The sequence below is a fragment of the Mixophyes fleayi genome, chromosome 4 (genome assembly GCF_038048845.1).
Source record: "Mixophyes fleayi isolate aMixFle1 chromosome 4, aMixFle1.hap1, whole genome shotgun sequence".
Classification (NCBI taxonomy): domain Eukaryota; kingdom Metazoa; phylum Chordata; class Amphibia; order Anura; family Limnodynastidae; genus Mixophyes; species Mixophyes fleayi.
This window is the reverse complement of record NC_134405.1, coordinates 125,120,652-125,135,026: the sequence shown is the minus strand read 5'-3', so window position 1 is coordinate 125,135,026 and position 14,375 is coordinate 125,120,652. Positions and strand designations below refer to the sequence as shown.

The 14,375-nt window shown below is 36.8% G+C and overlaps 1 protein-coding gene across 1 annotated transcript in view; it reads right to left on the bottom strand.

Annotated features, from left to right (window-relative positions):
- Positions 1-313: 313 nt before the first annotated feature.
- The window catches only part of LOC142151975 (dual oxidase 1-like), a 48,345-nt gene continuing 34,283 nt past the window's right edge, over positions 314-14,375 (bottom strand). Inside the window, exons 22-34 of the mRNA XM_075208131.1 lie at positions 12,334-12,418; positions 11,832-11,885; positions 11,546-11,730; positions 8,920-9,150; positions 8,646-8,745; positions 7,584-7,633; positions 6,847-6,974; positions 5,215-5,368; positions 4,015-4,244; positions 3,420-3,578; positions 2,938-3,093; positions 1,930-2,058; positions 314-791 (exon numbers count right to left, since the gene is read on the bottom strand). Of these exons, the coding sequence (XP_075064232.1) occupies positions 669-791; positions 1,930-2,058; positions 2,938-3,093; positions 3,420-3,578; positions 4,015-4,244; positions 5,215-5,368; positions 6,847-6,974; positions 7,584-7,633; positions 8,646-8,745; positions 8,920-9,150; positions 11,546-11,730; positions 11,832-11,885; positions 12,334-12,418 (1,784 nt within the window). The 3' untranslated portion in view covers positions 314-668. The remainder of the gene's footprint in view (positions 792-1,929; positions 2,059-2,937; positions 3,094-3,419; positions 3,579-4,014; positions 4,245-5,214; positions 5,369-6,846; positions 6,975-7,583; positions 7,634-8,645; positions 8,746-8,919; positions 9,151-11,545; positions 11,731-11,831; positions 11,886-12,333; positions 12,419-14,375) is intronic.

Sequence of the window (14,375 nt, the reverse complement as noted above, 5' to 3'; positions counted from 1 at the left end):
GCTATATGGTTTATGTAGTGACACTTCTGCAGTGTGATAGGTTGAAATGTTGTTTTATCCATACGTATATTAGATTTGAATAAATCTTCAGATCTTTATTGTTTTTTATTTGTATTTCTTAAAATAATTTAGTGCTTTCACTTTTTCTTATTTGATTTCCTACAAAATTTTCATATCTATGACATCTTCAGATCATATAAGGATGAGAAACCAGATGTGCATATGGAAGTTACTTCTTTATTTGTATATCTTAGTACAAACATAAACATTTTTGAAAAAAGAAAAAGAAAAGAAAATACTAATTACAGATGTTTTATATATAAAAAGACTATGATTGCTATTGCACATACACCATGTTTCTTTATCTTTTCCACATAATATAGGGTGACTTTTAAATTGCAGAATTATAATTTTTGTTTAGCATAGTTGTTTAGTATGTAATTTTATAAATGTATATATATATATATATATATATATATATATATATATATATATATATATAATATTCCCTATAGTATTCTACTGTAGATGGGCCTAAAATTTACAATATAAATATATGTGTGGATAGCCAAATACTTGTAATTCAGTAGAGGTTATGGTGTTTTTCCTAAGACACTGTCAGCATGCTTTTATGTAATTAATAATTTAGAAGTACAGAAAATTATAAACTAAAAATTCTCATAGTGATGCACAAAGTACGACTCGTCTCTTTTATTAAGCTTCCGGCAAGCGCTCTCCACATTTTTGGTCATTCCTGGGGGGCCACAGCTAAACACGCCAATTTTCTTTACCTTTTAAAATATGCAGAACAAAAATTAAGTTACATTCACAGGGTTTCAAACAAGGACTCTATTTAAAATAATATTATAACACCCCTCCCCAACTATTGGAGCCACTTATGTCCCATCTCCAGGATCCCTGAGATTCAGTAATTTGTTATCCTCACTACAACTGCCACCTGTCACATCTGCCACTAGCTGTTACAAGTTTGAAGGTAAGATGCCACCATTCAGTTGCGTACGGAACAAGCTGCACATAGCACAGCAACCATTCAATCAGCTTTGCTGACAACCTTTCAATGCTTGCAGCTTACTTGCAGATTGAAGTGTTGGTTGCAGCACTGGGGAGGTTGAGTATCTCCCAGGAACTTTGTGATTCTACTAAATGAATAGATGATAGTTTACAACAAAGGATTTACTTTTAAAAGGACAGCACATGGGGGGGAATTCACTTCCCCCCCATACAATGCATCGCATATTACTGTTAATATGGTCATTTTAATACTGTTCGTGTCACAAGGAGCCTCTAGCAAAAAGCCGGCGTTGATATTACCGAACTAATGGTAATTATCCGCACTATTACCGTATTACCGGTAACAGTGCGCAGGCCATGTTATTTTTGACAGTAACGCAGCCAATTGAAATCCCCCCATAGTATGGAACTAATTGAAACATTTTAAGATTTTTGCAAAGTATATCCTGATCCTTTTGAACTGTTCAGTTATTTAAAGAGAGGAGTAAATCAACCTGGAAGGTGCGATTTTGCACATTAGCAAAACCATCTTGCACTGCCAGGGAAGAGCGCTCAAATTTAATTTGCTCAGAACTCTAAATGAGGCCTTTACTGTGTATATAAATTTCAGTTAAAGGATGTTAATGAGTGGTCCTGCATGTGGTTTAAGTTGGGACCCATTTTCAATGGTGATATATAAGTTAAACTAAGGGCCCTTCTGGACAAGAATGGGACATGTTACATCCATGCATTGATATTTGTAATATCTGTGCATTATTCTGTTTTATGTAGTATAAAATTGTAATGATTTTTGTATCAACATTGGAATGTCAAACTTACTAAATCTATCACTCAAAATTTGTTATATTGACATTGAGGCATATTATTAGGAAACATCAGACAATATTCTATACATACCTTAGGATGGACTTCTTGTAAGGAATTCAGAAAACCCAGAAACGGTGGTCTCCCAAAATGTGTGATAGAACTCAGGCCAGTCAATATACTCTTGTTCTGAACCTTCTGGAAGTGTCGCTCACAAATATACTATAACATATTAACGTTAGATCTGTTATAGTGATAAGGCCACATAAATGTTTACTTATTGAAATTTTTGAGAAAACAAAACAATAGCCCTTAAAGAGTTACAACAAGTGTTATTGTTATATTTTATTTATAGGGTGTCACAAATGGTCCGCAACGCTGTACAGAGGGCAAACAACAAAAAAAGTACATAGTATTATAGGACAATACAGTAAACAAATAACAATATCAATCTCAAAACAGCTAATAATAGCCTTATTGGTCAATGGGTTGCAAGAGGCATATTCAGCGCAAGCTGAAACCTGTCCCCATGAACGTGGGCATTACTAACAGGATCAGAACCACTAATAGAGGTGAGAAGACAATAAGTGTCCCAACCCATGCTGAAACTGTGCAATTTGGATTAATAATATAGGGCAATGTGTTGATAATAAAAGTTTCAGCATAATTGCGGAGATGTTTCCTTGACAACAATAGATAATACCAACAGGGACTCGCTGACCAATTATAGCCTGTGGGGGACGACTCGGCCTGGCAGCTCATTAGGAACATCTTAAAGAATAAACAAACATGCAGCTGGCCCACTGACTCGGCCCAAGGAAGCCCAATATGGGACCAGCAGCTACCAATGTTCTAAGAACGGGGGCTTGTATCTCCATATTTTGACACCACTCATTTTAAGTATAAACTCTTCACATGAAGGCATTTCCCATCTCCGTACTCCTCAGTAAACTACTGCCTATTTAAACTTGCTGCTCTGTTATGTAATTTTAATAATAATAATAGTATTCGGTATTATGTTATCTCTTTGACATTATTATGTCATATATTGTATTATCTAGTGAGGAAGAGAAAAAAAGAGAGGGAGAAGTGTGTGATTACCAGCATGGCTGTGCGGAAGTCAAACTTTTCAGTCAGCTGTGTGATGTATATGTGGACTGACAGGAGCTCATGCTTATCGTTCTCCTCTACCTCACGAATTATATCCATCAGCCATTCAAACTGCTTCTGAGTGCGCGTCACCCATATAAAATAAACCTGAATGGGGAGAGAACATTTTTTTTACAGCTTTTTTATGCATAGAATATAGTCAACTAATTTATTACTAGTTAGACTTATTACTGTAAATTAGAGCTGTAAATTCCCTGAGGGAGGAATCCTGTAATTTTTGGATTGTTGAGAAACATGTTGATTTACAAACTATAGATTAATTCTTATTGTTGACAAATTTTGTATTTTGCAAATAACTCAGTAGGAACGTATTTTAATGTTTCACGAATATCAGTGGAATCATTTTATTTTGATTTTTTTTTTTTTAAAGCTCGGCCTTAAACATTCTGTTAAGAACAATGATATGCTCATACTTTCTTGCAGTGGATCTTTGCGTTAACTGATGATTTAAAGACCAAGTCTTTGAGTATTGAAGCAAAAGGCGTAACACCGATTCCTCCACCAACTAAGACTGACACTTCAAACTTATTCCACTCTTGATGCCCTTCTCCAAATGGCCCATCTAGGAATAGCTGTAAAATAGTTTAGAAAACAGTGTTCATTAGGAAACCTTGTGTATTATAAGGAGTAACACTCGTCTACTATAAAATATTACTGATATTAGAAGTACCTCGAAGACCCGTGACCCGTATTCAATCTCAATATGATCAGTAACTTATAATATCCTTATAACTTAAAGTAGGGAATATTGTTCCATATATTATGCAATACTACTAGTATAAACTTAGAACATTAATTAGATGTCAATTACTTATGACACATAAGTATACCAAAAAAATAACAGGGTCTTTCAAGAGAGGTATTTTTTCTATATACTTGATTAATTATTTCCTATATGAATATATTTTTAATGTAAAATATAGTTAGATATTTCAGTATATTATTGAATTTGAACATTTGGGCCGAATACTATTCAAGGAATATAATACATGAACATTTTGTGTATACCTTTGGGTACTTAATCTCTGCCATGTTATGAGATGAGTAAAGCTCCCTTAGGCGGGTTGTCCATGGTCCCACGGCTCTTATATGTAAACTTAATGTGTCCTCATGGGGTGCAGAGGTCAGTGTGAAAGGATGGTATTCATCTGTACCAAGAGATAAGGAGGCAATCCTAACCCACTGACCAGACTTGTAGTCAAATTCAGTAGGACGCTGGAACTTTAAATGTAGTACACCTGGAAGAAAAGTTACAACAAAAGGCACCATGAGGGCCATTTATGGAAATGGGTGCACAGGAAAAGGGGATTTAACCCAAATCATTCAATCAGATTGTAACTGACATTTTACTTGTGCAGTTTAGACAATTAATCTGATTTGTTACAGCACTTTTTTCCCAGATTTTTAGAAGTTTTTTCTGTTAAAAACTAAGTCTATCTACATATTAGTATGAAAGTATTTCCCTATTGCTATTCATGAAGATCCAATATTGGGAAATCTGGATATAATTTGATGACCTGTTAGTGGAAAATTTTGTTTGAGCAATGTAGCAGGATATTACAATGCAATGCACTATATATTAAGTGTAGGTATCATTTTGTACCATTAATATAATTCTTTGACACAGTGACAGGGGGTTACACTTACAAACTTAGGTGTAACCTAATAGACAGATTCAAAATGTCATATAATATGTGACTGTACAGCAGAAAGATTTTTATTTTCAATAGATGATAATATTTAATATTTCTGTGTTAACAGCAATAAGCAGAATTGTGGTAAAATGTATTGTGAATAGAATTTATTTATTTATATTGTGCAAGAGGTGTTAAGGTCTGGCCATACAATCTTCGAGCTGCGCTCTTGCACTAGATTTGTATATTAACTTTTCCAGAATTTATAGTCTATGAATAATAGAGCTGCAGTGGTCGATGGTCAATTAATTCTACTGTGTGGTGTGGTTGGAGGTAACAACTAAGGCTAAATTCTACTGCTGAGAAATGCACAATTTTGCTGCCAAGTGTGGAATGAGTTGAATATTTTGCTGAACTATTTTTTAAAACTTCATTCATATCTAGGTGTTATTAATAGTTTAACACTCCCATAATGTCAACTCCAACAGAGGCATAATTTCCTTTCACAGCCATAAGTTTTACATTGTGCAATCAATTTAAAATGCATTAGTAAATTATAAAGTAAAAGTCATACCTGAAGGAAGTTGCTGCATATCTAGAACATCAATCTCTGTTTTCTTCCTGCTCAAACTAATCAATTTATCAATTACAAAGATGGTAGCTGGGGCAATAAAAAAGATGTGAAACCGTGGTTGCTGGATGAGAGCAAAGCTGCCATGAATGATAGTCTAAAACACACAAATATAAAAAAAATAAGAAGAACCATTAAAAAATACAACATCAAACATTTCATAAAGTGTACCCAACTGAGTCATGTTACCCTATCAGGGGCAAACGCAGGATTTGTAGAGGGGGGTTTCCACACCACGCCGCCAGTGGGTGTGACCAGCATGCATGGGGGCGTGGCTATAATAGTAGACACTGCTTGGCTGCTCTCCAACTCTTCTTATCCCCATAATATACATGGGCAATGCTACATGCACTACTGTTAAGTGCACACAGCTCTCCCTTTTCAAGCAGAGCCATGTGAAGCGGGGGCAGGGTCCAGCCACCTCAATTATACAGTGCCCCATGCTTAGAGGGGGGTTTCCAGGTTTGCCTATGCCTATCTTGTAACAGCTGCAGTTAAATATATATATATATATATATATATATACACACACTTTTGTTTGCCTCCTCTGACACATTGAGTACAGCCATGAATAGGCTGGAACTTGAGATTTTGGGAATCCCATGTTGTGAGTTGCCCCAAAGTCATGGTGCTATTGGAAAGTGTGTAATGGACATGTGATTGTGTGGACCACGCACCCTTTTACTATTTCTTTGCCAATTACCACCAGTACCAGTGTGGCAAGTAACAGCACTTAATGCTTTTCAGTGTTAGGTTTGTCTTAATCTTTCCTGGCCCTGTCTAGTAATAACAATATACCTTGCTCTGATCAGCTTGGGGTCTTTTTAGTTTGATTACAGGACACCCCAAATTCCAGGTCTCCACTTAACCTTGGCAGTCAGTACAGCTCTTGTGCACATCTGTGGCTTTCAAATCATTATGCTAGTTGATATCATCTCCAGAGTGGCTATGCATTTCCCCTACGTGTTCAGGACTGAAGTATGCTGCCTTTAAAGAGGTGGAGGAGGGGATAACAACTTTTTTGGACATCGATTGCTAAAAGTAACCAGCCCCAAACGGAGTAGCTTTTGCTTTGGCTATTATGATAAAGAGCGGACCAATATGGATGCCTTATAATTGCCATATCTTGGGGCCACATTAATTACTTTAACAACAACAAGCACCGGAGCCCCCTCTCAGTGCTGCAGTCAGTTTTCCTCCTTGTATTATCTTTACGTCATGCATGCTCTACTGAAGCATCTTTTGAAGGCAACTTGGATTTGGTTATTATGAATAATAGTGATTCAATGTGACAGGTTTCCATGAAATGATGCTATGCCTTTAAATATGGTGTACCTGGTAAAGGTCTTTCTGACTCAATTTTAGAAATACAGCAATTGAAAAGAAAGAAAGAGGATCAGAGACTGACAATCTGAAATCTGTGGCAGGTGAAAGAGCGGAGGAATAAAAAATGAATGGAAGCTATAGATGGCACTTAGAGAGACAAAGGATAGATAGATAGATAGATAGATAGATAGATAGATAGATAGATGACAGAGAGTCCCCTAATACGCTATTTTACAATTCATTACTTACCAAAACATAGAAAAGGACATATAGATGATGCATGACCCAGAACCCACGAAAACTAACACGTCGAAAATGATAGGTGGAAAAAACATATATAAGAGCCATGACTGCTAATAGAAGAACTCCAGTCAGACCTGCATGAACAAGCAGAATGGTTATTAAATTGTAGTAATAATAAGCCAGTTTAATAGAACAGTCTTGTGCCAACGTTTCTGGGATATTCCAATATTAACTCATTATAACTGAGGTTGGGATATATTTCCTCTACTGTTTTTCAAATTTAAGACCACTAGATTCAACTTAAATTGATATTGTGCAGATTTTAATCCCAAACATCTTTACATGATGATGTAGCCTCTGACTTCTTTAGTTGATTAGGAGCTGAATGTTGTACTACTATTAGTAACCCTTATGCTGGTTTCTCTGTGTGAGGCTTTCTGAGTGCTAACCTTTTTCAGGGCAGGATTTAAGAAGACACATCAGTTTGCTAGCTATAATGTACATTAGTATATTCAGTATCTATGAGGCATATTTAGCTGGCTCACACATGTGCCAATCCACAGAGACTGGCCCATTAAAGAGGTAAGTTACTTAACCCTTGCTTCTGCAGCCAGTATCACCAGGACAGCTCAGCGTTACTCAGTTAACCCGGCAATCCTTGCCCGGAGCAGTAAAGGTTAACTTAATATCGTCTTGGTATAGATCTGAATGTAGATTACAGCTATCTGCAGAGGATTGCTTACCTGGCACGGTCTCAAAAAACCACCAATAGTATTTCTGTGGGTAGTCAGATCTATGGAAATGAAATAAACTTAGGTCAGCAGAAATACAGTAGTAACAATTTCTTATTTTGTTTTCAAATAATATATAATCTTTGTATGTCAACACTAATCTGTAGAAAGCAGAGAGCAAGCAAACGTTTCATAGTATATCTTACATACTGATTCTTTTTAATGTGTAGTTACAAAAATGAATGTCCTCACAATCTAGATAGAAGCTAATAACGTAGTAGAACATTAGAGGGGGAGATTTAATTGCTGGCAATAGGTGTGCAGATATCACCGAGACGTCTGGCTGTACTACAGTAGGACTCTCAGCTCATTTTTCCTTGCATCTCGTGGAAGAATGAGCAGAGATTCCAGCCATAACATCAGCTCGAGGTGTCTCCACAGATGTTCCGAAGACACCTACACCGAATTGAATCTCACCCTAGGTCTTAATAAAACACTACTATTAGGCTTCACTGACTTTTGTCCATGGAAACAAACATTCCATGTTAAACCAACAATCTTTATCATATAACTATATCATTTGTAAATCACATGTGCTGTAGTTTATGATCTGCTACATTAAAGGTAAACAAAATAACATGTTACCACTAATCAAATATGAACAAGTTGTCCACTAAAAAGATGTTATTCTTGCGTCTGTAATGAGGCTCAGTCATCTTGGTTTATAAACACTCTGTAAGATCAAAATCATTTATTCTCAGGAAGGTTAATTCATTAAAACGCGTATTAGCCAACACTGTTCTTAAGATCTGCTTATTCGTTACTATTGGAAATGTAGTTCTTTTCTCAGATTCTACGCTTTCTAACACCTCCAGTAAAACCAATGGCATTTTGTAAAGGGCACCAGATTTACCAGCAATTTAGCAGGATCTTGAATCGCCTGCTTTTTAATCCAAGTAAATGTCTCAGCTTCAGAATCCATAACTCATGAGCATTAATCTGGTAGCAATATCCTTAACCATTATAAAAATAAATATTTTATCTTTTTGACCCAGACACTATGGTTCTACATACCCGTTATCTGCAAACACTGTAGGGAAGAGGCAGGAGAGGACACTAAGCGGAGTGATTGTAAAGATGTACACGTTGACTAAATGGCCAAGCGTGTGGAAAACTAAAAGGGAAAAAGAAAACAGATCCAATGATTTGCACAACAACAGTGTTGGTTGTATTATGTGGCTTATCCTCAAATGAGGCATAAAACCATAAAGCAAATGTGAAACAATTATAACTTAACAATTCCTAAATGCCACCTTACAAGGTATCTTATGTTAAATATGACTCTTACTACTAAGGACAAGTGCACTTATGGCAATCCAACGGTGGAAATCTACTGCTGCATCAAATGGAATGTATCGGTTCAAGAAGGTTTCTCGGAGGAAGGTTATAAGGTTCCGGCACATTGTCAGAAGAAGATAAGAGAACATGAATGAAATGCTGGCAGCTGAACCCCGAGAAATAATAAGTCCCACATATGTTGTGTCAGCAATTCCAGATCCTGGTGAAGCAAAACCATAATCTGTGGAATACAGAAACATTTAGACATGTAACAGAAGATATGTCAACTTTATCACGATCATTGCTGAAGCCACTATAATGTATTTAACCATATGTTTTAGTAATGTTTTATGGGCGTCTGTCTGTAAACCTAAGATGCAAATTGCCTTATATTAAAGAGCTACAGGTAACATTCAGAGTTTATGTAATTGTTTCAGACATTTATCAGAGCTGAAGATATTTGAACTAAAGTTGTGAATTTGAGAGACCCTTTTATTATTTTATGAACACCAGACTGTCTGAAATCTATTGAAAAATACAAGCAGTGGACCTCTCTTCATTGTAAATTGATCACAGCAAACAAAAAATGCTGTATACCAAACATAAATACAATTTCAAACATTTTAAAAATTTACGAGTGTGAAATACGTTTATATTTGCTCAAATGCCACACTCTGACTGCGTGCATTCTGGATTTTGGGACTTTCTTTGGCTGGATATACGTATAATGAAAAGCGTAAATATGTAACTTCATTTTTCTTCACCTCTTCATTAACTTTAACTTTCCATTGTTCTCCTAAATTACTTCTAAATTTAGTCTCAATTATTAAATTAATCAAGAGAATGATGGGACATCAGGACTGTCTTTATTTGTTTATATGGTGCTTAAATGTATTTATATTAATTGAGATTAGAGATGACATCATTTTCAAAACTGTTTCACAAAATATTTGCCTCATTACGCCACGTTTCACTGATGCAATTTGGCCTTAAGCATCCGCAGCCCTACAGCAACCACCTTATACAGCTAAATGTATCAACCACCATTGTCCCAGATCTATTCATACCATGAATTTATAAATAACGTGCAGAATGGCCTAAATGCTTCTTCTTCGTGCCTTAAATTTTATTTAAATAATCCTATTCCTCAAAATTAAATATCTTTTATTGCATGTGTTGCATATCTAGGTTTATTCATTTGCTTTACTCATAAAGACTGCTACACTTCACCCAGTTCCCAGGGCCGTCTTTCCCATTGGGCACAATGGGCAGGTGCCCGGGGGCCCTGCAGCCCAGGGGGGCCCGTCGGAGGCAGCAAAAAAAAAAATCCTGAAAAAAAAAAGACTTTTTTTTTTTCAGGATTTTTTTTTTTTGCTGCCTCCGATGGGCCCCCCTGGGCTGCAGGGCCCATATATATAATCTTTTTTTTTTGTATATATAGGGGCCCCGGTGCACTGCTGTGCCCGGGGGCCCAAGATGTTCTTAAGAGGGCCCTGCTAGTTCCTCCCACCAGAAAATGCTAAATTTTGCACACTTTCAGATGCTGCAAATCCTGCACTCTTGCAGAAATGGGTGCATAGTGTCACAAAATAGCATTTGTGCTCCGTTTTGGCTCAGTTGTTGTGTATGAATGAATACGTATGTTTTGGCACATCGGATCATATGATGGCATGCCGCATATGCTTTTAGTATTGGGTTGTATTGAAGGCTCTGGGAGCATACGGGTAAGCTGGACAATGTTTCGCATCACCCTAGTCATACATAGGATGACAAGTCAGAGCAGCTGATCATTGCATGTATGCATGTTATGTGGCCCTTCAGCATTAGCCATCTCTCATTATGGTCCTCACACAGATCTGAGTTGTAATCCCCTGACCTAATATATCTCTGTGGATTTCTGTCTTTGAGGGTTTGTTTTACTTTATTTATGAAATTCAATTACACTGTTTAAAAATTCATCTTTAGAAATTGTCACATGAGGGGGTGTTAAATTAACTCAGGATATAATAAACTGATGATGTGCTAGAGAGATCAAATCCCCTGTAGCTAACATTTGTTGTTTTTAACGCTTCATATATCAACTTATGCCCAAAAACAAGTTTCTATGCAATTTTTCATGCAAATACCTATATAAGCATACTTTCCAACATTCAGAATGGTTTCCATGAACATGTTGCTGCAGGGTAGAGGCATGTATGTCTCTTGTGTGCAGCACACACAGTACACATGGCATCGCACAGAACGTTCATCACCACTGCACATGATCATATTTTAATGATACTGGCCTTGAAATATTTCCATTCAATAAATCTCCCAAAGTTGTGGAAAGTCAGTAGCCAATCTGGGGACCATGCAAGAAAGGACCCTTGGCAGAAAATAAGTAAATGAGATAGGGATGGAGTGTAAAAGTGTCAAAACGGGGTATCAGAAGCAGAAACAACTTAATAACATGCTTTTGGTTCCCCTATAATTTGCACAAATACTTTTCTTCAGCTGCTCAGAACAGCCTGTCTCGTTCTCAACAAAAGACTAAAGTTGACTAAAGAACACAATGTGCCTATCATCACCTGTGATCCCAGAAAACACGTTGACCAACTAAACTAAGATTTTAATGGACAGCATGTCGTTATACTCACAGTATCCTCTTTCAGCAAACAAGCCAGCAGATATTCCATAGAATATTACTATGCATACAATATGGCGTTGGTAGTTTTCAATTAATCGCTTAAACTGCTGTATTTTTTGGCGGATTTTGTTTGACTCATATTTTTCCCTTCTTGCCCTGGTGTGTACAGTTGACTGATTTAACCTGTTGTTTTCCCTAATCGAGAAATGATAAAACAGATGAATATTCAGTGAGATAGTTAAGGTTATCACAGGATTTATGCAAAATGAAAAGTATGTGAAATATGCATATGGTACCTCATATTATGTCTTTGCCGAAGTTCCTGTCCATCCATATGATTTTCAGCAATTCTATAAGCAAGATATATATATATATCAATACTTGGTTATTGAGTTCCCGCAAATGTGCCCTAAACCCATGTCAATCAATCAGCAACTAGCCTGTGCAAGGTAGACAGTTTCTGACAGCTGTGCACCTTTTAATAAATAGGCCCCATTATATGTCATTATTTTTTACAACTGGAGTACATTCCTGAAATCCATTGGTCCTCTATTTCTGTTTATTTTTCCAAGAGACCGTACACATTTAAAAACTGTTTATTGACCGACAAAGGTGTTGAATTATTTTTATTTCTGCCACATACATAAAGAAACATATTAATAAATAACTTTTCTTATGATATATGCAAATTGATCCTTGTGGCAAGGTTTTAGGAAAAGTGGTTTATCTACAGGGAAAATTATAGTCCATGGCCATGCATGTAAATAAAATATGCTGTAAATCATAAAGATGTATTACCTATCGGAATGCTCATGATCTCTTCTGCTTATGAATGAGACTTTGCTGTTAATTGCCTGTTTTTTGCTAACAGGAGCTGCTGATCCTTTAAATAGAAAACAATGCAGATTGTATAACAACAACTTCACATTACATTACAATACAATGCATTCAACACAGAATAAAATTAAACAAAATCGGAGAAAAAAATCATGGCTAAAAACATAAATAGTTTATAAAAAAAAACATTGTCCCAACACCAGTGGTTAAGAAGGGACTGTCTGCTCCTATTAATTCTTGTTCTCAACCTCCATATGTAATTGTACACATCTTATCTCAGTAATAAAGCTAAAAACAGTCCCACCATTCCCAAACACCTTGCTACATCCCCATCTAGAAGATACATGTTATGTCCAATACAAATACAGATAATTTTCAAGGAACCAGTCCAAATTGGTGTAAGATCTGTGAAAGTGTAAAACATAAAATAAGTTCAACTAAATAAAGGGATAATCACATAAAGCAGTTTGCAATTGACTGCATGTAAAATATATATGGATGGTTCACTTTCATGGAAAATCACAACGGCACAGTAGAGTACAATGTTAACTTAGGAGAAAAAAATAGAAAGTCCTTTATATTGTATAATATGAATTTTTCAGTGGTAATTAGTTTCACGGTACTGACTACCCCGACAGAGAAGACAACGACATATCTGCCTCCACCATATCGCTAGTACTCTGAGCGGCCACGCCTCATATCTTTATATACTTTGCTTCATATTTGGAACTTTTGGTTCAGACTCTGGGCAATTGTCGGGACATTATCACATAAGACTCTTTGTGATTTGGAAGTTCTTTATTTCTTATGTCCCACATTTGTGTATCGTATATATTTTTTTCTCTGCATGCATTTTAATATTTTGAGAGATATATATTTTGTTTTGCTTTTTTTGCATTTTATTATGAGAGCATCATTAGTAAAATCTTCTTTTATATGAGTACTGATCATATACAGTTTATGTCCATCCTCTGAACTGTCTTTTAGCGCTGGATGACCTTTATCTGTGTATCTAATACAAGTTTTTGATCACCTTGTTTAATTTAGCAGCTTGGACAGGACATAAGACTATATCTATCTATCTGGTTCAATGCGCATATCATCTGTTTTATCCTGACCTTTATTATAGGGTAGCCATCATTACATAGGGGAGGCTGGTAATGGTCTGCAATCACTGCTAGCAGCCTGACCTATGCAATCATGTGGCTGTGGAGATCACTCATATGGTCAGCTTCTGCCCAATATACAGTCTAGTTTCAAAACAGCAGGGCAAGCCTGGTGTTTGACATGATAGCGTATAGTACAGTGTGCAGGAGCTGTCATAGGATGTGCCCTAGCACTGCCTACTCTCCCGGAAAGTCCGAGAGACTCTCGAATTTCTGGGAGTTCTCCCGTACTCCCGGGAGAGCAGGCAACCTCCTGCATCATGCCTACTTAGTTAGAGAAGTGGGTGGGGCTTAGCAACGTGATTCACAGCGAATTGCGTCATCATGATCCCACCCCCTTATATAATAGGCTGAAATTGTGATATTTGGCTGAGGGGGCAGGGCTTAATGCCATAATTCACAGCATTAGGTCACGCCACCAGGACACGGCAGTGAGATCTCCCCTCCCAGAGAAGAGATCTCAGAAATTGGCAAATATGCCCTAGCACTTTTGGGCAAATGCATCATTGCCCCTTTTCCAGTCACCCTCCCTTCTCTATTTGCCAGTGCTTTTATTTTTATCATCCTGAATATACAGCAATCAACCAAAACAACTCTGACTCGTCGAGGCATGGAGTCAAAAAGACCCCTGAATGTTTTCTGTGGTATCTGCACCAAGACGTCAGCAGCAGATCCTTTAAGTCCTGTAAGATGTGAGGTGGGGTCTCTGTGGCTCAGACTTGTTTTTCCAGTACATCCCACAGATAATTGAAATCTGAGAAATTTGGAGGACAGGTCGACACCTTGTCATGTTTCTCAAACCTTCCCTGAATAATTTTTGCAGTGTGGCAGGGTGCA